Source organism: Phoca vitulina, unplaced genomic scaffold (assembly GCF_004348235.1).
Source record: "Phoca vitulina isolate PV1807 unplaced genomic scaffold, GSC_HSeal_1.0 scaffold26, whole genome shotgun sequence".
Taxonomy (NCBI): Eukaryota; Metazoa; Chordata; class Mammalia; order Carnivora; family Phocidae; genus Phoca; species Phoca vitulina.
This window is the reverse complement of record NW_022589729.1, coordinates 20,309,696-20,334,725: the sequence shown is the minus strand read 5'-3', so window position 1 is coordinate 20,334,725 and position 25,030 is coordinate 20,309,696. Positions and strand designations below refer to the sequence as shown.

General features: G+C 40.4%; 1 protein-coding gene, 1 long non-coding RNA gene and 1 other non-coding gene across 5 annotated transcripts in view; 2 read left to right on the top strand and 1 right to left on the bottom strand.

Annotated features, from left to right (window-relative positions):
- ZC3H11A (zinc finger CCCH-type containing 11A) overlaps positions 1-16,162 on the top strand; it is a 41,536-nt gene extending 25,374 nt beyond the window's left edge. For all 3 annotated transcript variants that reach the window (XM_032422138.1, XM_032422136.1, XM_032422137.1), the window contains 10 exons: positions 824-934; positions 1,745-1,807; positions 3,152-3,250; positions 4,922-4,990; positions 9,208-9,711; positions 10,282-10,361; positions 11,751-12,081; positions 13,088-13,254; positions 13,627-13,694; positions 14,176-16,162. In XM_032422138.1, the coding sequence (XP_032278029.1) occupies positions 824-934; positions 1,745-1,807; positions 3,152-3,250; positions 4,922-4,990; positions 9,208-9,711; positions 10,282-10,361; positions 11,751-12,081; positions 13,088-13,254; positions 13,627-13,694; positions 14,176-14,434 (1,751 nt within the window). In that variant the 3' untranslated portion in view covers positions 14,435-16,162. The remainder of the gene's footprint in view (positions 1-823; positions 935-1,744; positions 1,808-3,151; positions 3,251-4,921; positions 4,991-9,207; positions 9,712-10,281; positions 10,362-11,750; positions 12,082-13,087; positions 13,255-13,626; positions 13,695-14,175) is intronic.
- LOC116643397 lies at positions 461-25,001 on the bottom strand. Its single transcript, XR_004301542.1, has 3 exons — positions 24,542-25,001; positions 18,324-18,389; positions 461-877 (listed from the first exon to the last, which is right to left on the bottom strand). It is a non-coding gene; the product is annotated as an uncharacterized LOC116643397 (long non-coding RNA).
- Positions 12,461-12,565, top strand: LOC116643618. Its single transcript, XR_004301583.1, has one exon. It is a non-coding gene; the product is annotated as a U6 spliceosomal RNA (small nuclear RNA).
- Positions 25,002-25,030: the final 29 nt, after the last annotated feature.

The following is a 25,030-nucleotide window of genomic DNA, read 5'->3' as shown; positions in this document are numbered from 1 at the left end:
GTCTCTCTGTCAAATAAATAAAAATCTTAAAAAAAAATCATAGAAAAAACTTTATTTTGTAGTAGATGAATTCTTCTTAGGAGCTGCTAGAATTTTCTTCTAGAGCTTGCCTCTGCCTGGTCAGTCTATATCTCCAACCCTAAAAATTACAGATACAGTGTGAAATGAATTATTTAGAAAGGATCAAATGATTGGTTCTAAGTATTCGCTTGCTAAAGCTTGTTCTGTAGGAACCTTGGAGTTGTGTTTTGCAGATGATTAAATTAGATTTTAAAAGGCTGAATTGAGGGCGCCTGGGTGGCTCAGTCGTTAAGCGTCTGCCTTCAGCTCAGGTCATGATCCCAGGGTCCTGGGATCGAGTCCCACATTGGGCTCCCTGCTCGGCGGGAGGCCTGCTTCTCCCTCTCCCACTCCCCCTGCTTGTGTTCCCTCTCTCACTGTGTCTCTGTCAAATAAATAAATAAAATCTTAAAAATAAATAAATAAATAAAAGACTGAATTGACACACTTGGTAGCTGGTGTGCTTCAGGTTAACTTTAGAATGTTAGCCTTCTTGGTAAATAAAAGTAGATTGAATGCCTAAGTCACTGAAAATTTTATATTTTATTTTTACCTTGTATCCAAAGCAGATAAGAAACAGGGATTATCTCCTCTCTCCCACCCCACCCCAATCAATTCACTATAGGCAAATAGGAACAGAAAGACTGGCTTGTTATCCAGTGGTCTGTATTGAACTTAACTGATCACAGAAACAAAATTTCTTGGCTTATAATAGCTTAATTTGCCATAAATTATTTGCTCTTCTTTGACTTGCTTTATTCAGAAGGTTCTTCCGGAGTTTCCAGTCTTTTACTCCAACCTCAGCCCATTCCAGGTCCTGAAAAAGAGAATGTTCGGACTGTAGTGAGGACAGTAACTCTTTCCAGCAAACAAGGTGAGGTATAGGTAGGTCTAGGTTGAGAGTTGTCAGGCTACCACTTTTTAATAACTGGGAGAGCAAAGTCCTTGGGTGTAGTGTACCTTTGATGGATTTGCAGGAAGACTTTGGTATGTTGGTCAGATAGAAGGATGAAAAGAAAACTCAGTGCATTTGACGCTTACTTGAAAGGTTGAAATTCTTGCTCAAGCAGCTCTCACATTTAGGTATATTTAATTTTTACATTTACTCTTTATATGTATCCATTCGGTAAATTTATTGACTGCCCATTGTGGGCAAAGAACTATAATAAACTCTAAATTATAGAAAATATAAGCCTTTTCCCTTAATAGTTTTAAACCCGGTAAGAAATATGACACAAGTAATTGTAGTATACAGATACATTTAAATGTGCTGTTCAAACAACAAAGAATTAGGGGAAAGAGAGCTCACTTTATGCTGGTTTTCAAAGTTCTACACATGAGAGTTAGCAATAGAGTGTGATTTCATTTAGCATATCGAAGTGCACAAACAAAAGTATAGCTTGGGTTTCTTAAGCAACTGATTAGAACACACCTGTTTTCATATACTTGGCTACTGTTAATAATTAGTGTATTAGTGATCCCTTTGGGCTGTGCATTTGGCTGTTTAAATTATTATTTAATAGACTGAATCTTTTTTTCCCCCCATGTGACAGTCTTGAGATGTGATTTTCAAGAGACTTTCTGGGTGGGCTCATGATATCAGAGCATATTTTGTACCCATTATTATTTACTGAATACAGAAAAATTGGATAATAGTAGAGAAATTCTGTTTTTGCCATTTCAGGAGAAGAACCCTTGGTAAGATTGAGTCTCACTGAGAGACTGGGAAAACGAAAATTTTCAGTAGGTGAGATGAATTTTGTGCAGATCTTTTGTTTTCTTCTATTTGTGCATTAACATGGTAATGTCCTCCAAAACTGACTTTATACAGTGTCCTGTTGATATTGATCTATTTGCTGGTCCCTCTGAATTGGCGGAAAGAACTTATAAAATTTCCTTGTTTTTCACATGCATTATACCTTTTATTGATTTACAGAAATTTATAGTGTTACAATTTAAGTAGATTGTAACCAGCTTTTTAGAAGGTACTACATTGAAAAAACAGTAAAGAAGATACCTCTTTGTCTCTTTGGACAAATCGAAATTTGAGTTTTTTCAAGGGAAAAAAGTGTCCAGTTAATATAAATTTGGTCCCTCAGTTTATTAATGCTATTTTATGTTTAGGGAAGCGTTTTATCGTATTATTGAATTGTCATGTACATACCCTAATGTGTCTGTCTCAAAAGAATTTTGAAAATCTTCTCTGATTTCAGCTATTCCTTCATACTCTTCTTAAAATGTGCTTGCAAATATGAAATCTTACCTGTTTTGTGTTTTCTTTGATACCATTTTCACTGCCTGAGAAGTTTTAGGTAAAAAATACAGCTTTTTTAATGTCTACATACATGTAAACTTTGTGATTTTTGGTCTCACATTTAAATTTAAATTATAAATGAGAGTAGAGAGAAAATCATACCCTGTGTGGGGTCTTTCAGATTTTTAATGGGACGCTGCAAAGATTATCGTTAGTCAAGCAATCTGAAAAACAGTTTTTAACTTGTGACATTTAAACAGCTCATATTGAATAGTATAATATAATAAACGACCAGTCAGGAAACTTGGTAAGGTTCTATCACTAATTGGTGACTTGAGTAAGATAGAACTTTTCATAACCTTAGATCTCCTATCTACAATTGAAGAGAGGGGGCTATTTGGTCTTCCAAGTTTTCATGTCACAGGAAAATATAATGATTCCTTTCCTGTCCGCCAGGAACATTCCGGGTGCATTTAACCACAGATACCCCTAGAATTTAGCAAGTGGCCATTTAAGATGTTTTTTGTATATGAAGTTTTTTTCACATATTCCTAATTCTGAATTTTGGCTTTACTCGGGGCTTATCATTCTCCATTTGTAGTTTTAGTCAATTATTTGATAGATGTTGATTTGTGCATTCTACTTTTTGTCCCTTTCCTTATTTCTTCTTTCTGGGACATTTTTATTCTCTAACATTGAGTTCTGTAAGGACACTAGTGAATGAACACACTATATAAATGCAGAAAACTGACATTCTGCGTTGTCTGTTTTGCTTGTATTTCTTAACCTTGTTGAAGACTGATTTGAACTCTTGAACTAAGTTGTCTCCATTTGTAGGTGGTGACAGTGATCCTCCATTAAAGCGTAGCCTTGCACAGAGGTTGGGAAAGAAAGTGGAAGCTACAGAAACTAACACTGACAAAGCACCAAAGAAAGGTACCTTTGTTCCAATATACTGTGTGTGTGTGTGTGTGTGTGTGTGTGTGTGTGTGTGTGTAATCATACTTGTCTCTTGTAATGTTATCAGGTATGGTTCGTCATTCTTTTTTGTTCAGGTAAATTAGATTATCTTGTGTTTGCATTATTCAACAAACATTTGAGTATTTACTCTAGTGCTAGATTTTAGGGAGATGCCACTGGATAAAATAACATCACAGTGCTCAGGAGCTTATAGTATAATGGCAGATAGGAGTACTTATATATATTGTGATAAATTCTGTGATAGAAAAAGTACACAGTGTTATCGGAGCACACAGGAAGGGCACTTCTCTTACCATCTGTCAGGGAAGGGTTCCCAAGGCAAATTATGTTGAAGCAGACCTGAAACATGAGTTAGGAATTAGGCAGGTGAAGCTGAAGGATCAGAGGCTATGCTGAGGCAGAGAAAGCACAGAGCTAAGAAAGCAGGATATACTCAAGGAACTGAGTATAGTTGAAACATAGAATTGGGGTAAAGGGCATATTGACTGGAGAGGAGGAAGGAAGTGGATCATATGGAGCCTTTCAAGCCATGGTAGAGAGTTTGGACTTTGTAGCAAACCATGTGAAGGTTATGAACAAGGATCAAAAGCTCAGATTGCATTTCAGAACCATCACCCTGCCTAAAATACGGAGAAAGATTAGAAGGGGACGAGTGTGCTGTCCAGGATATGAGTTAGCAGGCTGTTAATAAAATCTAAACGAGAGGAGTTAGTGGCATAGATTTAGTGTTCTAAAAGTTGGTATGGAGAGATGTGGACTAAATTGAGAGATATTTGGGAGTTAGAATGATTACGTGGTTGAAGTTCTACTTATAGAAAGAAGTCAAGGTTGGACTTTGTTTTCCTTTTATGACTTGGCAGTGAAACATTGGTGTTAATTACTGAAAGAATAGGTGGGTTTTTTTCCTTTTTATTGTGTTTAGTTTTAACTTCTTTTGAAGATGAGAAACTTCCACTTTTCCCCTAGCTAAAGAGACTTTAATGAGTAGATGTTTTTGTTCAGGGTCTTTCTTGGGTCTCTCAGAGCAAACAAGTTACTCTTTTTTTTTTTTTTTTTAAGATTTTATTTATTTGACAGACAGCGAGAGAGGGAACACAAGCAGGGGGAGAGGAAGAAGCAGGCTTCCCACCGAGCAGGGAGCCCGACATGGGGCTCGATCCCAGGACCCTGAGATCATGACCTGAGCCGAAGGCAGCCGCTTAACCGACTGAGCCACTCAGGCCCCCCAAGTTACTCTTTTTCTTTGCAGTCATAACCTTTTTCTCCTTGCCTATCGATCATATTAAAAATTTTCATAAATAAAAAGCACATTTTAAATAGACTGGGGGGCCTTTTGATGCCATTAAGATTATAGAAGTTTGTACAATAACAAAATTATTTCCCTGAATTCAAGTTTTTGCTTTTCAGATCTAAAAAAATATTTTTTTTTTTTAAAGCCTTCCAAAGTGCTCTAGGGAATCCATGATTCACATAGGTCTTGTTCTGTGGAAAAGAAAAATTTTAAGACCTTAAGAGATTTCTTTTTTAAGTATTTTCATTAGAAGACAAACATAAACCTAATTTGTGAACTTTAAAAAAAAAGGTCTCTGTTCAACTTTTGGTGTTTAAAATACATATTTTTTACAGTTCATGTTTCCAAGTCTCTGAAGGAGCGATTAGGCATGTCAGCTGGTCCCAACAGTGAGGAGGCAGGAGGTAGGTAAACCCTGAGACCAGCTTCTAATATTTGTTTCCTTGCCATAACAATCTTTACCTTTTCTCTGATTTATTTTCCTGTTGCAGTTAAGTTAGGGCTTGTGTCTTTTGTGGTTTTATTTGTTATTTTATTTATTTATTTTTAAGTAATATGACTCACTGGTATGAATTCTTTTTTTTTTTTTTTAAGATTTGAGAGAGAGAACTAGTAGTGGAGAGGGGCAGGGGGGGCTGGAGAGAGCGAGAGAAGCAGACTCTCTGCTGAGCAGGAAGTCTTAACACAGGACTCAGTCCCAGGACCCGGATATCATGACCTGTGTGGAAGGCAGACGCTTAACTGAGCCACTGAGGTGCCCCATGAATTCTCTTAAAAGATGGTGAAATGATAAAATCTTTAAAAAAAAAAAAAAAAAGGGCGCCTGGGTGGCTCAGTCGTTAAGCGTCTGCCTTCGGCTCAGGTCATGATCCCAGGGTCCTGGGATCGAGTCCCACATCGGGCTCCCTGCTCGGCAAGAAGCCTGCTTCTCCCTCTCCCACTCCCCCTGCTTGTGTTCCTGCTCTCGCTGTCTCTCTCTGTGTCAAATAAATAAATAAAATCTTTAAAAAAAAAAAAGATGGCGAAATGATCAGTTCACCATAGCATTAGTAGTAAGAAACTAGAAACTACCTAAATATCCAACAAAAATTCAACTAAGGTAGTTATGTACAAAAATAATTATTGTCATAAGTCATATTTTGAACAATCATGATTTGAAAAACTTCTCACATTATATTGAATGAAGAAAGGTTACAAAAGAACACATTGCTTTTGACCTTTGGATTTAGGGTAAGAATCTTACTTTGTGGGGGTGATGAAGTTTATTTTATTATAGAAACTTACTCAGAATAACATCCGTATGTATGATTTCAGTTTTGTAAAGATAAAAATATATGCCTTAGAAAAACACTGCAAAAAATACACCAAAATAATTTTCTTTTCTATATTCTGTACTCTTCCTGTACTCTTAATTTTTAAACCTTTTAAATTGCAAGATCTAACCACTTAGTATACAGTTTAAAGAATAGTAAAATGAACCTGTACTCCAGCCATCCTGCTCTTTTATACCTCGGTCTTCTGATTGAGCCAGCCTTGCGCCCCTCAGTTTAATGCTTTTTAATTTTTATATCTATGCTTTTTAATTTTTATGTCTATGTTTATGAATGGTGTTAGCCTGTGCTTTTTTTTTTCATCCTATCCTTATCTGGTTTGTATATTAAGATTTTTACCAGCATCATAAAAAGAGAGTCTGATGTTAAACATTCTTACTCTTTTATAAAGAACCTGGGTTTATTCTTCAGAAGCTTTTATAATTTTCTCTTTATTCCTCCCTGCTGTGCTGGGACTTTAGTACAGTAGGTCTAAACATGGCACTTTTGGTTGATTCAGCCTAGTGTTCAGTGGGCCCTTCAAATCTGAGGACTTAGTTCTAGAAAACATTCCTCCCATTTCCCTGAGTATGTCTTCCCACTCTTCTTTTGGTTTCTCCGTGGCATTCGTACCAGACAGAGGCTGGAATTTCAGGACATAGGTTTCACGTGTTTTCTAACCTTGCCTTCATGCTCTCTGCTCCTTGGCTTTTTGTTTGTTTCTTTGGTTTTGATTTTTGTCTCACCTTCTATGGTCTTTGCTTGACTTTATTATCTAGGTCAGGAATTGACAGACTTTTTCTATGAAAGGTCAGATAGTAAATATTTTAGGTGTTGTGGTGCAGTCTCCACAGCTACTCCACTGTGCGGCCATGGCCACATTGGGCCCATCAGCTATAGTTTGCCAAGCCTCTTCTAGATGGCTGATTGTCTTTTTTTTATTATTCAGTTCCTTTGGTGGGATTTATTTGTGTGCCTGTGTTTTTATCTTCCAAGACCTTTTTTTTGTTCTCTGGTTTCTCCCTGTTTCACAGCCTGATTTCGGGCTGCCCTGGAGTTTCTAATTGGAATCTTAAAAAAAAAAAAAGTGTGTATTATCTTGTCATCTCCATCACTTCTGTTTGTTTTGGTCCACTTTTAATGTTGTGGTTTTTTCATAGCTCTTGGGCTTCCTTTGGAGGTTCTAAAGGTCTTATTCCCAAGTGGTCCTCTCTCCAGACTGGGAGACACGAGTGAGGGCTGCCTGAGGCGGGGAGGGCGTGCTAAAAGTCAGCTTGTGTGGGTTACAGGCTGGAAGGCTAAGGGCCCATACCATTGCCACAGTAAGAAAGTTTCTTTCCTTCCCTACCTCTCCTTTTTCCTCTTCTCCCCTGTTCTTTTTCTGCTTAGCATTTTTTGTTGTTCTCCCTCCAGCCCCAACCTCCTAACTTGCTCCCCTCCCCAGCAGATTCTCCTCTTTTCAGGGAGCAGTTCCAGGAGAAAGTCATGACTGGTCCTGCGGCTCTGTAGGCCATCCTTACATTTCTGCCCACTGTTCTTTTCCTACTAGTTTGGCAGTTTTCTTTGGCTCTGCTGGGAAGAACAGATCTCACTCCTATAGTTTCATTTGTTCTTTTTCTGTTTTTCTGTAAATTCACATAGCTGCTGTCTTATCTCAGAAATCCCTCGATTTATGCTGTGCCAGTGGCAGCCTTGTTTTCCACTACTGTTGTGGCTTTATTCTATTTTTAATGTCTTCTCTATTGTTTTGATAAAATTTTGGTAGAGTGGGGAAACAAGATCTTCATGTCACCATTCACGCACTTCCTTGGAGTGGAAATTTTGAGATCAGTCTGCCATCTTTAAATGGAAGAATTTTTATTTAAAAAGCCTAAGCAAGTAATTCAGTATCTGTTTGAGTGCTTCCTATATACAGGTACTATATTAAAATATTTCCGATAACTACATATAGTCCGTTTTCATGAAGTATCTAGTATGGCTGGAAATGCAGGTAGTTGCAGTGCTGTGATCAGAGAAATAAACTAGATTGGCAGGTATCAGGTTCTAAACCGAACTCAGTTAAAACTAGGCAGCAAGAGAATGAGACCAGTAGGGCATACTCTCTGTAGAAGGGACAGCATGTTCAAAAAATGAGAAGATGAAACCAAACATGTGTTTAAGGTTGTTAAAGGATATTTTTTGTTTTGGATCTTTCATTAAAAGCTGTCATTCAGGGGCCCCTTGGTAGCTCAGTCGGTTAAGCGTCTGCCTTCAGCTCAGGTCATGATCTCAGGGTCCTGGGATCGAGCCCTGGGGCAGACTCCCTGCTTCTCCCTCTCCCCCTTCGCCCTGCTCATGCTCTCCCCCTCTCTCTCTCTCACAAATAAATAAAATCTTAAAAAAACACAAAAAAACTGTCCTTCAGTTCAAATGCGTGTGTACAATCTCCATATTTTTCTTGTTTTTCCCACATTACTTCACTATTTCTTTTAGCTTTTCAGTAATGACGACAAGCATATCTGTCAGATGTGAAATTTGCTCTTTAAACAGATGTAGAATGACTAACATATCATTAAAAATCGCACTTCAGTGGCATGCCAATCTTTGAGCCTTTCCCATTTTTCTTCTGTCTTGTTACCTGTTTTAGCTCCTATTCATCCTTCAAATATCACTTAAACATTACTTTCTCTGAAAAGCTTCCCTTAACCAATTCTAGACAAAGGTTGGGGTTCTTCCTCCTACATAGTATTATACTTCCTTTATCAAAGTTATCATTGTTGGGGTGCCTGGCTGGCTCAGTAGGGCATGCAGTGTAGCTCTTGATCTCAGGATCATGAGTTCAAGCCCCGTTGGGCTTAGAGCTTACTTAAAAAAAAAAAAAAAAAAAGAACCCACAAAGTTACTATTACCATACTGTAAACTACATGTGGGCAGAGATTGTGTTTTGCTTATCATTATATTTCTAGCACAGTGTCCAGCACCTGTTTATAAGTGAATGGAAGAATTAATTTATTGCCATTTTGTTAAGATTTACAATGACAGATGTCTCCAGCTAATAAATGGCTTTGAGATTCTTCAGGAATAAGCTTCTGAATAGAACTCCAACAAATCAGTAATTTTTGCCACCTAAGAGTTTTCATTGAGGGCCACTACCTGAAACGTGCAGTATTTTAAAACTGAAATTGAAACTAATATACTTTGATCATTTTAATTACCTGCCTACATGATACCACTCTATTAGGACTCTGCCCTGATCCTAGAATAGAGAGAGCATACGTTGTTAAGAGGTGAATGCTAAATACAGTGATTGTTTTTTCCCCCCATGAAAACAGAGAGAGTCACTAAAGTTGGTGAGATCCATGTGAAGACATTAGAAGAAATTCTTCTTGAAAAAGCTAGTCAGAAACGTGGAGAATTGCAACCTAAACTCAAGACAGAAGGACCTTCAAAAGTTGATGATTCTGCTTTAGGAACAAGAAGCCCCTCCACTATCCGAATCAAAACCTTCTCTGAGGTCCTGGCTGAAAAGAAACATCGGCAGCAGGAAGCAGAGAGGCAAAAAAGCAAAAAGGATGTAACTTGCATCAAGCTAAAGACAGAGAGTGAAATTAAAAAAACAGTGGTTCTGCCACCTATAGTTACCAGCAAAGGACAATCAGAGGAGCCCGCAGGGAGGACAAAGTCTATGCAGGAGGTGCACATCAAGACGCTGGAGGAAATTAAACAGGAGAAGGCGCTGCGGGTACAGCAGAGCTCTGAGAGCAGCACCAGCTCCCAGCCTCAGCCTGAGGCCACCCCAGGGGCAAGGCGGCTTCTCCGAATCACAAAAAAAACAGGTAACACAAAAACAGGTAACACCACAGTTTGGTCTGGGGGCCCTGGGTGGCTCAGTTGTTAAGCGTCTGCCTTCGGCTCAGGTCATGATCCCAGGGTCCTGGAATCGAGCCCCACATCGGGCTCCCTGCTCGGCAAGAAGCCTGCTTCTCCCTCTCCCACTCCCCCTGCTTGTGTTCCCTCTCTCGCTATGTCTCTCTCTGTCAAATAAATAAATTTTAAAAAGCAAAACAAAACACAAAAATCCCACAGCTTGGTCTGTAGTACCATTTCCCCGGATCAGATTTCACAGGGCAGTACTCCACAGGGTTTTCATAGGGGTTCTGTGAGAACTTCACTCAGATCACTTTGAAAACCACTGGATCAAATGAAGTTAAACTCTTTCTTTACAGGAGTGCTATATAGACCTTTGATATTTTAAGGTACATTTTGAAACTTTATGAGGGCGAATGGGCTTCATCTACAATTTTATTTGTCCTATCTTTATTTTCATTAAGAAAAGTTTTACTTAAACTGCTCCTGAAGTTGCAGCCTAAATGAAATAATTAATGATGTGTTTAATGTGAATATAGGTATAAAAGAAGAGAAGAAACTTCAAGAAGGAAGTGAAGTTGCTTCCCAGAGCAGTGTTATTAGAACAGAGGCTAAAGAGGTGAGTTTATTTAAGATCATTTCATAGTTTTGTTCATGGCAAGCAAAGGCCAGATGAATGATAAAGTGTGCCTTTTAGTTTTAGCATAATAAATTTCTATTTAACACTTCAATAATAAATTAGGTAAACAGTCTTTCATTATGCTTATACTATTCTGTGAGAATTTTCTGCACTTACAGTGTTCCCTGCCCCCTTAAAAGTTGTTTTTTTTAATTCAGCCATTTAACGTTTTTTAAACTAAGCATAATGGCACTCATTTTACAAAACTTGGGGACTTTTTTTTTTAAAAGAATTAAAAACCCTGTAATTCTGCAGCCCAGACATAACAACCATTAGCTTTTTTCATGGGTTTTTCTCAAGCCTTTTATTTATGTACATATGTATGTGAACTTGTTCATTGTTTAACTCATGTTTAGAAAGTAATTGAGAGGGGCGTCTGGGTGGCTCAGTCGTTAAGCGTCTGCCTTCGGCTCGGGTCATGATCCCCAGGGTCCTGGGACCAAGCCCCACATCGGGCTCCCTGCTCGGCGGGAAGCCTGCTTCTCCCTCTCCCACTCCCCCTGCTTGTGTTCCCTCTCTCACTGTGTCTCTCTGTCAAATAAATGAATAAAATTTAAAAAAAAAAAAAAAAAGAAAGAAAGTAATTGAGAACTCTATAGTGTATCATTTTGCAGCCTGCTTTAATTTTACTATATTCATAATTCTTCGGGATGTTTGTTTTTACTGACCATGACATAATGTTCTATTATATCAATATAGTCTGCTTCTGGACATTTGTATTTTGTTTTACACAGTTAAGGTAATGAACATCCTTGTCCATAAATCTTTGTGCAAGTGTCTGATTATTTAGGAGGCATTTGTATTTGACTTAGGGTCATGATTGTCTAAGCCTATAAAATTGGGGTTTTCATTGTTCCATACATCTTTAACTTTTCATCTTCAGTTTGGTATTTTCTGTTTAATATCAAAGAGCAAAAGCTCTTGTGTTCTGGATCGTGTTAAACTCTGCTTGACATGGATGTCAGCCCAGTAACTTAAACAAGATTTTCTTAATTGAGATAAAATTGACATTTATATTATTTTCGACATATTTATATTAGTTTCAGGTGTACTTTTTTCTTTTAAACAAGTTTTTGTTTTGTTTTGTTTTTAAGATTTTATTTTTTAAGTAACCTCTACATCCAGCGTGGCGCTCGAACTCACAACCTCGAGATCAAGAGTCACTTGCTCTACCAACTGAGCCAGCCAGGCACCCCAAGTTTTTTCTCCGTGGTTGTTGTTGTTGTTGTTTTAATTGCGCTATAAAGCCTGGTAACTTACAAATAATAATTATCATACAGATTGTTAGAGGTATGAAATTTTAAATCTGTCATTTAAATTTGCCCACAGGCTTCAGAAGAGACCACAGGAGTTGGCATCACCAAAATTCAAGTCAAGAGGTGTGAGACCATGAGAGAGAAGCACATGCAGAAACAGCTGGAGAGGGGCACCTCACAGAAGGAAAAATCAGTTTTGACACCCCTCCGGGGAGACGTAGACTCTTACAATACTCAGATAGCAGAGAAGCCGGTGCTCACTACAGTGCCAGGCCTCACACGGCACCTGACCAAGCGGCTTCCCACAAAGCCATCCCAAAAGGCAGAGGTAGAAACCTCAGGCATTGGGGACTCAATATTGAATGTGAAATGTGCAGCACAGACCTTGGAAAAAAGGGGTAAAGGTGAGTGGTTTTTCTAGTGTATCTTGCTTTAGGATTTGAAAATTACCAAGTTTCCAGTAACTCCCTAGCAACAATTAAGTTAAATTCCATTTGTGTTGTATACTTTTCACATAGGTGGAAAGTAGTATTTCTGATAATTCTACTTAAAAAGACAAATCTCCTTTCTCAGAATTTAAAATTGCTGTTAAAAAGCTTTGTCTATGGGCACCTGTGTGGCTTAGTCAAGTAAGCCTTGTGCTCAGGTCACGGGCTCCCTGCTTAGTGGGGAGTCTGCTTCTCCCTCTCTCTCTCCCCCTCCCCCTGCTCACTCACTCTCTCAAATAAATAAAAAAAAATCTTTGAAAAATAGAAGTAAAAAAAATAAAAAGCTTTGTCTAAAGCTCACTTTGGCAGCACATATACTAAAACTGGAATGCTCCCGAGAAGATGAGGATGGCCCCTGTGCAAGGATGACACACAAATTCAGGAAGCATTCCATATTTTAAACTAAGTCATGGGGACGTAACATAGCATGGTGACTGTAGTTAACAGTACTATATTACGTATTTGAAAGTTGCTAGGAGAGTAGATCTTAAAAGTGCTCACACAAAAAAATTGTAACTATGTATGGTAATGGATTAACTAGACTTATTGTGGCGATCATGTAGTCACGATGTATACAAATATTAAGTCATTATGTTGTATACCCAAAACTAATACAATGTTATATGTCAGTTATACCTCAGTGGGGGAATAAAAGCTCTCTGTGGTGCATCTTTCCTCTGGTTTTGAAGAAGAAAAACACCAGGGAATGGAAGAACAGTAGCGAATTCAAGAGCCAGTGAAAGGAATTGAGTATAGATGTACATTATGACCACATTGTAGTGCACATTGTTTATGGATTACTTTCAGTTTGGGGGGGTGTTTATTTCTAGTATTGTGAAGGAATTTTGATATCCTAAAGTTATTCTCCATGTAAAAGAGGAATTATTCTAGCTATTAATCAGATATTTTCTGTCCCTTGTAGCTAAACCCAAAGTCAATGTGAAGCCATCTGTGGTTAAAGTCGTCTCATCCCCCAAATTGGCCCCCAAACGCAAGGCAGTGGAGGCCCACCCTGCTGTCATCGCTGCTGTGAAGCCACTCAGCTCCAGCGGCGTCCTCCAGGAAAGCCCCACCAAAAAAGCAGCCGTGGTAAGAAGGAGATGCAGCTAGATGGTGCTTTGGTCAGTGTGGGAGGAAAGCAGGGAAGAGTCACTCTGCTAGCTCTGTGTGCTACTTTTGCCATTTCCGAAGCATTTTAGTTGTTTAGGTTGTTACAGTATTCTACATTCACAGTTAGACATTTGTGGAGTGGCAGAATGGAATTTTTTTTTTTTTTAAGCTAATTCTTGGGTGGCAAGATATTTTGTTTATTTCTACACTCAGCCTTTGGATTATTTATTCTCGGATTTCCAGGCTTAAAGAATGATAACCATGGTTCTAAGAAAGTGGCAAAGTAAATGAATATGCTCAAATAAAAAAAGCCTGACTCCCACTGAGTTAACCTTCCTTTTACTTTTGTAGGCGGTTGTCCCACTCCTTTCTGAGGACAAGTCAGTCACTGTGCCTGAGATGGAAAAACCTAGAGACAGGTAAACCTTGCAATTCTTCTTAACCAAACTTTAGGCCACTATTATTATTTATGTGCTCTAGAGAATGACACTGCTAAATAAATCTTCAAACGTGTCCAACTTAGCCACTCAGACCAACTTAATAGCGAACTTAAATCTGCTAAACTTCCAGTTAATTACAAGAAAACATGATATGCATGCAAGGTTGCTGTTCTCCTTTGGTGCCACTGTTTATATATTGATTGCATTATTTTTGCAATGTTTTCAGTATCTGTCTGAATTGTTCTTTAAACGGGTGAAAATGGTGCTCGCTTCGGCAGCACATACACTAAACAGGTGAAAATGCCTCGTCCCAAATCAGTAAAATAATTCTTGTGTTATGTTGTTATCAGAAGTAACTCTTCGCGAACTCTTTGTGTTCCTGAGACCAATGTGGGACTATTCAGTCAACCATTAACAAAGGGCAGTTTTCTAATAATCTTTTGGGTTTTTTCCCTTGCAGTCTTGTGCTGCCTCCAACCCAGTCCTCTTCAAATTCCTCCCCACCGGAAGTATCTGGCCCTTCTTCATCTCAGATGGCCACGAAAACTCGCCGACTCAGCTCCACCTCAACAGGAAAGCCCCCGCTTTCTGTGGAGGATGATTTTGAGAAACTAATATGGGAGATTTCAGGAGGCAAATTAGAAGCTGAGATCGACTTGGATCCTGGGAAAGATGAAGATGACCTTCTGCTTGAGCTATCAGAGATGATTGATAGCTGAAGGCAGTAGAACATTTAAAAAAAAAAAAAACAAAAACTGGACTTAGTTTCATCTATTATAACATTTACCCAAGATGATCATTTCTTTAGTCTAGAATTTGCCCCCAATCAGAAGTATACCTCTGAATTACCTGTATGTGTCCTGGATTCCTTGGGGTCAGATTTTTGAAGTCCCTTGATAACCATTTTGTCCATTCGATGCCGTGGTTTAGCATCTATGAGAAAAATGTTCTGTCTTACACCTCTCCACAGAAAAACTGAGAGGGAGATCCAAGTCAAAGGGTGCAAGAGAACTTAGTGACTCCTTGAGGTGTTTGTCAGTTGGGGCTTTTTTCCTCTTTGCTCTAGTATTTCTTTTATGTATTGTCTTAATGTACTTATTAATGTAACCTGAGTTTGAAAAGGATGAAGACCAGCTGCTGCCAGTGAGGACCAAATTTCACACTACCACTAAACAAAAGATCCACTCTGTCTGCGTTAAATTGTATGTCTTTTTAAAGGTATTTGGAGATTCAACTAAGCTTTAGAGAAGGCTGAGCAGCTCCGGAAGCTTGTAATCTGGACATAACTTTTTCAACCTGATTTCCATGCTTCTGCTGCTCTGTCAGCCTCTGAAGAGCAATAGCTAATTTATTATTACTGTAATTTTTTAAGGCTTTAAAGTGCCTCAGGGGTCCTCTGAAACTAATTTTCTATTTCTGGGATTCCCTGGATTCTTAATAAGAGATGGTGACATAATGATTAGAGGAATTCTTTTTTTAGCATGAAAGTTGTCCTTTCTCTTCTTCAATACTTGCCTCCTACTGGCATTGAATTCTCACAGGGATTAAAATTGGTTAATTTTTTATTTCTAACTCTCCCAGCAAACTCCTCTTGCCCAGTTATTTATTTGGTGCCCTTTAACCACCAGAGGGGAACAAATGAACTCCTCCAAGCTGCCAATATTTATCTCTGGACTGGAGCAGTACACCGAACTGTACTGTAGCGGGGATGATTGAGATGCTCTGGGGGTGTATTGTATACCTTCCAGTTTTCTTCGTTTCTGAATTGAATTTTCTTTTCTTGATGTCAGTCTCCTTCATATCACCTCAAGGTTTAGACTTGTGAAGGAACAAGTACGATGGGGATAAGAGTCTTGAAAGGAGACATACTGTACATAATCAGAAGGAAGAGGAAAGAAGGACCTGTCCGTTTTGATACTTTGCCGTAGGTGGCCAGTTTGGTTTCTCACAGGGAAATCTGATCCACCTGTCGTGTTGGCTCCTAAGGAACTGCTGTTGTAAGTGGCTCATCAAGAGTTGAACCTCATGTAGCCTTGTTGGGAATATGGAAAAGGAAGAAAGCCACAGGACTGCCCATTCAGTCTTGGGAAGATCTGGATGATTCTGCACAAGCAAAAATGACTTGAAATTTATGTATAGACACCTCTCTACCAGTCCATCTTCAGCTGACTGAATGTTGTATAATAGCCCTTCTCCAAAGCAAGGGTGGAATGTTCTGGTTTCACAGATTTTCTACTCATTTCATTTTTGGAATCAGCTTAAAGATTCCAGGTCCCTTTTGTATATAACCTTTATTCTTTTGCTTTTTTAAAAATAATTTTGTTTCATATTTAAAGTCCTTGTATTAGTCAATGATTCATGTTCAGCATTATTTGAACCATTTGCCATTACAAGAAAGAGAAATACTTATTTGTGTTTTAAATAAAACTGGTGTAGGAAAGTCTGGACTTCATGAGTTAAGTGGTCATACATCACTTCAGCCTAGGATCTGCCTCAATGGGGGGGTCCAGTCAGAATGCTGTTGGCCTCTTGTGTAAATGCTCCAATTTCACAGATACTGTGTGGCTTTAGAAACTTCTCACAAGGACGTATTGCCAAACTTACCCACAAGTATGCTGTTTTAGCTGCATATACTTTAGGAAAGAAGGAATATTATTAAATGGGAAGGACTTTATCATTGTAACTCAGGTAATGCCATTAATTTTTTTTAAAGATTCATTATTTTAGAGGGCATGTGCACACCAGTGGGGAGATGGGCAGAGGGGGAGAGAGAATCCCAAGCATATTCCCATTGAGCACGGAGCCCAATGCAGGGCTTGATCTCACGACCCTGAGATCAAGACCTGAACGGAAATCAAGAGTTGGACGTTTGATGACTGAGACACCCGGGGACCCCAATGCCATTTAACTTTCTTAAAGGAGAGAGGATTTAGAAGTGATCTTAGATGGATTCATTTAAGAACTTCCAAGCATGAAGTCATACAGAGAAGTCCCAAGTGTTAAGTAGTATGCCAGTTTTTAAGGGAATACACATAAATTTGTTAGCTACCAACAACACAGATTTTTTTTTTCTAATAGTAGCCTAAAGTTCAACTTTTCACAAAAAGCAAACAGATTGGTGGCTTCTGGGTGGCTGGCTCCCCCATTAGCAGGGAGTCTGCTTGATATTCTCTCCCTTTGCCCCTAACCCCCTTCGTGCACACTTGTGTGTACACACCCTCTCTCTAAAATAATCTTTTTTAAAAAATCAGATTGTGTATTGGGTTTTAAGTGATGATGGTTTTCAATTTTAACAGAAGATGGCCCAAATGGGGACCCCTGGATGGATCAGTCAGTTAAGCATCTGCCTTCAGCTCAGGTAATGATCCCAGAACCCTGGGATCAAGTCCCGTATCCGGCCCCTTGCTCAGCAGGGAGCCTCCTCCCTCTGCTTGTACTCTCTCTCTGACAAATAAATAATCTTAAAAAAAAAAAAAAAGTCCAAATGTTGCAGTTTGGCCACAGCCGAAGTTTCAAGATAGTTTATGACTCATGTTTTTGTCTCAAGATAAATGATCCCTAAAGCTCTGACCTTAACTTCAAATTCTAATAGGTCCTCTCAGATGACCAAAACAGAGTTTATTTTCACCTCTCCAATCTTTGAAACCACCACAGAGTTAGACTGATAACTAATACTGTTTCAGAAATAAAGCTTAATCTATGTTGATCAAAGTACAGTGTTAATTTTCTAAAATTGTGGCCTCATTTTGCCGGAATATTTCGGCAATTCTTTAAAATTGATTGCTTTTTGTCAGTTTAGCAACAGGAAATGGGTGGTCTCCAGTTGCTGTCTAATATTTAAAACCATTAACATTTACTGAGTATTATGTACCTCTTAACTCACATATCCATTTTGATACAACATGCTATGCTGCACTGGAAGATCACTGCTTTATATCCCCACTGTAGTGTCAGAAAGTATATTCCTATGTGCAATTGGGTTTGATTTATTGACTTTCAAGAGCTCTTTATTTCTTAAATCTGATTTTAGGAAGCTGCTTGATAAATCTTTGCAAGTTCCCACAACCCACACATCTGACTGCATTAATAACTTATTCTCCAAACTGTGCTTCAACTTAATTGAATTTGCAAAATGATGTTAAGGGCATGAGCATAAAGAAAATTCTTGATCTTGACCATTTTCTTAACATTGTACAATAAAATGAGCAAAGAATCAGCAAAAATTAAGGAGTCAGTCACAAGATTTCCTGGGGGCCTAAGAGGGAAGTACTTAGGTTGTATTTAACTGCTAAGGTGTTACAGAGGCTGAATCTATGGTGATGAGCAAGCAGCAGTGGATTCAAACTTGGCATTGCCTGTCCCTGGGTTTTTTGGGTCTTTGACTCCATGTCTGCTTTGTCCTCAGGAGTAAGACAACAGCCTGCAGAGTTAAGAGTAAGGGTAAGCAGAGCCAGTCAGATTCTGAAGAAAGAGAAGAAAAAATATTCAAATAGCCTCTTGTTTATTGAATAAATAAGTGAAATAGGGAATTGGCTGGATCAAGAAGACTGGAAACAAGGGAGGAGAAATTTCAAGGGAAGAGCGAAGCAAAATGGAAGGAATCCTTACCTGACAGGTGTATATGGTGAAGGAGGTCCCTTCTTTGGGTTGGGAATCTCAAGGAGGGTGGCCGAGCTTCGAAAAACAAGGGAATGTGAAATTAATACATCAGCATAACTGCCACAAAGTGTTTTGGACTCCCACCCCTTGAAGAGACTCAAAATAGAACCTAAATTCTAACCATCACTTAACATTACTGTCACCAGGGAGAGGAGTATGATGCAAACCCCTGCCCAAGAAAGAGGAAGTACTTTTAAGAGAAAGGTATCAGGAATGAAGTAGGTGCAAGTATAAGTAGATGATGCTATAGAGGGAATGAGAAGTCCGTTTGAGACTGGTCAGGAAAGGCTTCCTTGAGGTGTCAGAGCTGGAGTTTTGTGTAGCTTGCCTGGCAAAGGAGATGGTGTGAGCTGCTAACAAGGCCAACACAGCAGGGAAGGTTTGTTGATGTGACCCCTGACCATCCCATTGGTACTTTCTCAGGCTCTGCTTTGTCTTATTCTTGCTCTCAATTTGCTGTCAACCATTCTTGGCTTAAGTGTAAACTGATCTTTTAATCAAAGATTTTAAATGCAAATCTGAGTCACTGCTTTGAAAAGTCTTCCAACCTTTCCCTCTTCCTCCACAATTATACTCAGGTCCCTTAGCATGGCATGCAAGGCCCTGTCCTCCCAGCCTCCTGCCTCACCCTTGATGCTCTCCACTCCAGCAAAACTACAAGCTGTCCACTTCCCTTGAACACTAATCTCTCTCCAGCCCTTTGCCTTTGTTAACGCTGTCTTTCTCCCTAGAAGTCTCCTCTTTTGGCTAACTCCTACACATCCTATGGCCTCCAGGCTACTCTCCCAACACTCTGTTCTTCCTCTCCCCAAATTGGGGTTTGGTGCCCATCCACTAGGCATACACTATTTGTTTACCCCCACCGTTTTAAAATTGTTTACCTGTCCATCCTCCTCAGCAGAATAGAAACTTGAGACAGATTCTTACTGACCTATATATTCTCAGTACCTAGTATCGTAACAAAATACCACAGACTGGATGGTTTAAACAACAGAAATTTATTTTCTCTCAGTTCTGGAGGCTAGAAGTCCAAGATAAGGTGTTCGAAAATTTTTTTCTGAGGCTTCTCTCTGGTTTGCAGGTGCCATCTTCTCACTGTCCTCATGTGGTCTTTCCTCTACGTGTACATGTCTGTTTTAATGGCTCTCTAAGGACCCCAGTCATCTTGGATTAGGGCCCACCCATATGACTTCATTTAACCTTAATTACCTCTTTAAGGGCCTATCTCCAACTACAGTCACATTCTGAGATGCTGGGGGGTTAGAGCTTCAACATAGGCATTTCAGGGAGCACACTTCAGCCCATAACAAAAGGCATTCAATAAACATTTGCTGAATGAATGAAAAAGCTCTTGGCCCATATACCCGTGTCAGGGGCTATATACCCATCTTTGCTAGACTGCCCCTGTCTTTGCAACCCCATTCTTTGGAATGCTTATCAATAACAGCCGTTCAGCAGGGGCGCCTGGGTGGCTCAGTTGGTTAAGCCACTGCCTTCGGCTCAGGTCATGATCCTGGAGTCCCGGAATCGAGTCCCGCATCGGGCTCCCTGCTCAGCGGGGAGTCTGCTTCTCCCCCTGACCTCCCCCTTCTCATGCTCTCTCTCTATCTCATTCTCTCTCTCAAATAAATAAACAAAATCTTAAAAAAAAAAAAAAAAATAACAGCCGTTCAGCAAGCTGTGAGATGGAAGGAACTTCAAGCTAAGAGGAAGGATGTTCTTCAGTATTTCGGAGGCCCGGAACTGACTCTTTTCTTAGGGTATATCTCTTTGGTATTTGTTGTTGTTTTTTAAAGATTTTATTTTTAAGTAATCTCTACACCCAGCTGGGGCTCAAACTCACAACCCCAAGATCAAGAGTTGCACGCTCCACCGAATGAGCCGGCCAGGCGCCACTCAGGGTATATCTCTTTGGACCAGTGATTCTTTTTTTTTTTTTTTTTAAAGATTTTATTTGACAGAGACACAGCGAGAGAGGGAACACAAGCAGGGGGAGGGGCAGAGGGAGAAGCAGGCTTCCCAGGGAGCAGGGAGCCCGATGCGGGGCTCGATCCCAGGACCCTGGGATCATGACCTGAGCCGAAGGCAGACGCTTAACGACTGAGCCACCCAGGCGCCCCTGGACCAGTAATTCTTAATTAAGGCTATTTTACAGACACCTCTGGGAGTGTCATGAAAATCTCAAATTTTGCAAGAATGTTATGATTAGTTGTAATTTAAAAAGGGAAACTAGTTTCATAGTACCTTCCACTACCTAATGAATTTATGGAACTGGTGATACAGTTGACCCTTGAACAACACCGGTTTGAACTACACAGATTCACTCATATATGGATTTTTTTAAAAGAGTTGACAGCAAAAGCCACAAGGCATTTATCTACAAATGCCCAACGCAGTCTCCAAGGGACCCAACAGAAGGCAACTGATGGAGGCATCAGGGCTGCCACCCTCTGAATTCCCTCGGGAGGCCTCTGAGGCCCTCAGCAGCCCCTGGAAGCCCCAGGACCGGGCAGGGCAGTAGGTCACCCTGTGTGCCTACGGGGTGATCAAGTTGAGTGCCAAAGGCTGGCAGGCAGGAGGGTGGGCTGAGGCAAAAGCCCGAAGGGGAGGGATGGCACTGCATAGGGAGCCCTGATCCCTGAGTTCTCTGTGCACTGGTCTCCCAGAGGCCAGTGAACTCACGTGTGGCTGCAGCTGCCCATGGCCATAGGCCTGTGGTATACCTCCAGGCCACTGGGGCAGATGTACTGCGCATCCAGGCCCTTGTCACAGCCCACAGGCCCACCTGGGGGCTGCCCCTGCTAAACCAAGGCCTCCAGGCTACAGAACAGCACTATATTGGGGCCAGGCCTGCCACCACCCTGTCCCCTCCCAGCCTGGCTAGCCTATACTCAGGGTTTTTTCAATGAATATATGTACAGTACACTGTATATTTTATTTTCTCTTATGATTTTTTTTAAGATTTTATTTATTTATTCGAGAGTGAGAAAGAACATGAGCGGGGGGAGGGGCAGAGGGAGAAGCAGACTCCCCACTGAGCAGGGAGCGGGATGCGGAACTCGAGCTCAGGACCCTGGGATCATGACCTGAGCCGAAGGCAGATGATTAATCGACTGAACCACCCAGACGCCCACTGCCTTGTTATTTTTATTTATTTATTTATTTATTTATTTATTTATTTATTTTTAAAGATTTTATTTATTTATTTGTCAGAGAGAGACAGCGAGAGAGGGAACACAAGCAGGGGGAGTGGGAGAGGGAGAAGCAGACTCCCCACTGAGCAGGGAGCCTGATGCGGGGCTCGATCCCAGGACCCTGGGATCATGACCTGAGCGGAAGGCAGACGCTTAACGACTGAGCCACCCAGGCGCCCCGCCTTGTTATTTTAAACAATGCTGCAATGATTACATTATATCACACATGTAAGTTTACCTGTAGGATTAAATATCTAATAGTGCAGTTTAATAATTTCTATTTCCACCACTCTTTGATCTTTGTCTATGGCTTCTCAGTGTAGTTTAACATGCATGCCTCATAATGAGTGAAGTTGGGCATCTTTTCATATGTTGGAAGACCATCTATATTTCCTTTACTATAATCTGATTGTTCACCCACCTCCATTGCCAATTTTTATTTTGGATCTTTGTGTCAGTTTGTGGCTGCAAATTCTTTAATCTTTAACAGAGGTGGGCTCTATTTTTCCAGCATTTGAATCTGGCCTGAGGCGTGAACTGTATACTAGTTCCAAGCCTGGCCTTTAAAAGGTACTGTTGGCTTCAGCTTTGGTTTTTTGGAGGCCTGGGCCACCATTTAGAAAAGCATCCTAGGGGTGCCTGGGTAGCTCAGTTGGTTAAGCGCCAGGCCTTGATTTCGACTCAGGTCATGATCTCAGGGTCATGAGATTGAGCGCCCCCCCCCCCACCACCTCATTGGCTCCACACTGGGTGGATTCTCTCTCTTAAGATTCTCTCTCTCCCTCTGCTCCCCACCCCAACAGGCATGCGCTCACACTCTCTAAAAAAAAGAAAGCAAGCATCCTACTCTGCAAGAGACCAGGTGTGAGGCCCTGAGGCTGCACAGACATGGAGACGGACCCAAGTGAGACCAGCTTTCCACACACACACACACCCCAAACCCTTAAATATGCCTTCTGGAGCAAAAAAAAAATGCCCAACTGAGAGCTGCCCAAATTCTTGACTCACAAAATCATGAATTATAACAAAATAGTTGTTGTTGTTGTTCTAAGCTACCAAGTTTTGAAATATTTCTTTCACAGCAATAGAGACGAGAAAAGCATTTTTTTAAAGCTCTTTATATACTAGTAAAATTAGCCATTTGTGTTTGATGTGGTACAAACATACTTCTCCCTGATCTTTGACTCTGCTTACTGTGGTGGTGGTTTAGTCACCCAAAACTTTATGTGATTTTTACATAATTGAATTTATCACTTTTTCTTCTAAAAACCAGCGAGAGCATACAACTGAGGAAAAGACAATTGTTAAGAAGAAAGAGGCAATGTCTATGATTAAACTCGATAAACTAGCAAGAAGAAACTAAAAACTAAAGAAAACTGAAAAATTCCCAAAGACTCAAAGGGAACTTTGAACAAATAGACATCAGGTAGTTTAAAAAAACTGATTCTAAGTTTTTCTCAAGTTTAATGTAATCACAGTAAAAATACCAAAAGGATTCTTTTAATTAGATAAGTTAATTCTAAAGTTTGTAAGAAAAATAAATAAGAACAGCTAAGAAAGTTCTATCGACTTCTAGTCCTACCAAATAAGGAAATATCATACAGGACTTATAAGAGTGACACTGGTTCATAAATAGACACAAAGATCAATTGGGCAAAATATAAACTATACATATATACATACACTTGTATATTATAAATGTGGCATTTTATTTTAAAAAAAATTTTTTTAAAGATTTTATTCATTTATTTATTTGACAGAGAGAGACACAGTGAGAGAGGGAACACAAGGAGGAGGAATGGGAGAGGGAGAAGCAGGCTTCCCATGGAGCAGGGAGCCCGATGTGGGGCTCGATCCCAGGACCCCGGGATCACGACCTGAGCCAAAGGCAGACGCTTAATGGACTGAGCCACCCAGGCGCCCTATAAATGTGCCATTTTAAATTAAATGGGGAACAATAGTTTTTTCTGTAAATGGTAATGGTAAAACTGGGTAGCTGTCTAGATATTATAAAGTTGTATCAGTTCTAGGATATACTGGGATAACATTTTAGATGGAAAAAGATTTAAATGTAAAAAAGCAAAATCACTTAAAAGAAAAAATAAGGGCGCCTGGGTGGCTCAGCCTGTTAAGCATCCCACTCTTGATTTTGGCTCAGGTCATGATCTCAGGGTCTTGAGATAGACCCCTGCATCAGGCTCTGCGCTCAGCAGGGAGTCGGCTTGAGATTCTCTCTCTCCCTCTTTCTCTCTTTCTAAAATAAATAAATAAATCTTTAAAAATAAAGGAAAAAACAAATCTCATGAGTTTTATAATCAGATGACTGGTTATAGGGATCAATCCCCAAAAGTTCAGGAATCATGACTTCAGAGATAGGAAATTGCAAGTGTAGCTAAGCATCTCTGCATCTGAAATGAGACAGGTATGATAGTTTCTTCCATCCATGCCATCTTTGAATTCAACTGATCCCCTGTTTACTTTGTGGACAACATAACCCTCTATTGGGATTGGGGGGGGACTTTTTTTTTTTTTTTAAACAATTATCCCATGCAGTTTCTAGCTCTTTATATTTCAAAACTCACTTTCATATCCTTTGATCTCAACATTTTTATGAGGTCAATATTAATATCATCCTCAACAGAAGACCTCAGTTAAGCAAGTTATGATTCTGCCACTTGCCCCTGTCCCCTTGGAGGAATCCCTTCAACTCCGATCTTCAGTTTCTCCATCTGTAAAATGGGTATTCTGGTCAAATGCCATTTCTGCCAGGCCTCAAGCCACTGACAAAACCTAACAGATTCCAGCTCCTCCCAGCTGTGTTACCCTGGAAACGATGTGTTCCAACACGGAGGCCTTGCTGAGTCCACGCACATGCTACTCCTTCACTGAAATCTCCAACCTCGCGACCAAAGACCCTGTCATCTCCATCTTGGTGACAACGAAGCCGAGACACGGCAAGGCTGAGGAACTTACCCCTTGGTCAAACACGCCGTAAGCGAGTTGCATTTGGGCCCAGCCATCAGATTTCAGGGCTTTCCCGCTAGCCAGGCCCTGTCGCCACCTTACAGTAACGCCCCACAAAGGAGACGGGGGTGGAATCGGCTACACAGCGAACCACAGCGCCTGGCTTTTGAATTCGGATTGTCTGTGGCTGTGAGTGCCAGGTGGGGCCCCCCCGAACTGGGGCTCCTCGCCGCCATACCCTCTAGACGGCAATGCGTCCCATCATGCCTAAATTCCAGGGAAACAGGCCTTAGGAAAAGCACTAGACCAACCCCTCTCAGAGAGAGAGGCACGCAGTGTGACCACTCGACTCTTAAAGCCAACACAGAAAATGGAGCCGTGATGGCGCCGGAGTCCGCGCCGCTTCCCGCGGCGGCCACACAAGCGAAGCCCCTCGGCGCCTCCTCCCGTCTCCCTCCAGGTGGCGCTATAGGACCGACTCACGTTCTAAAGTGCACA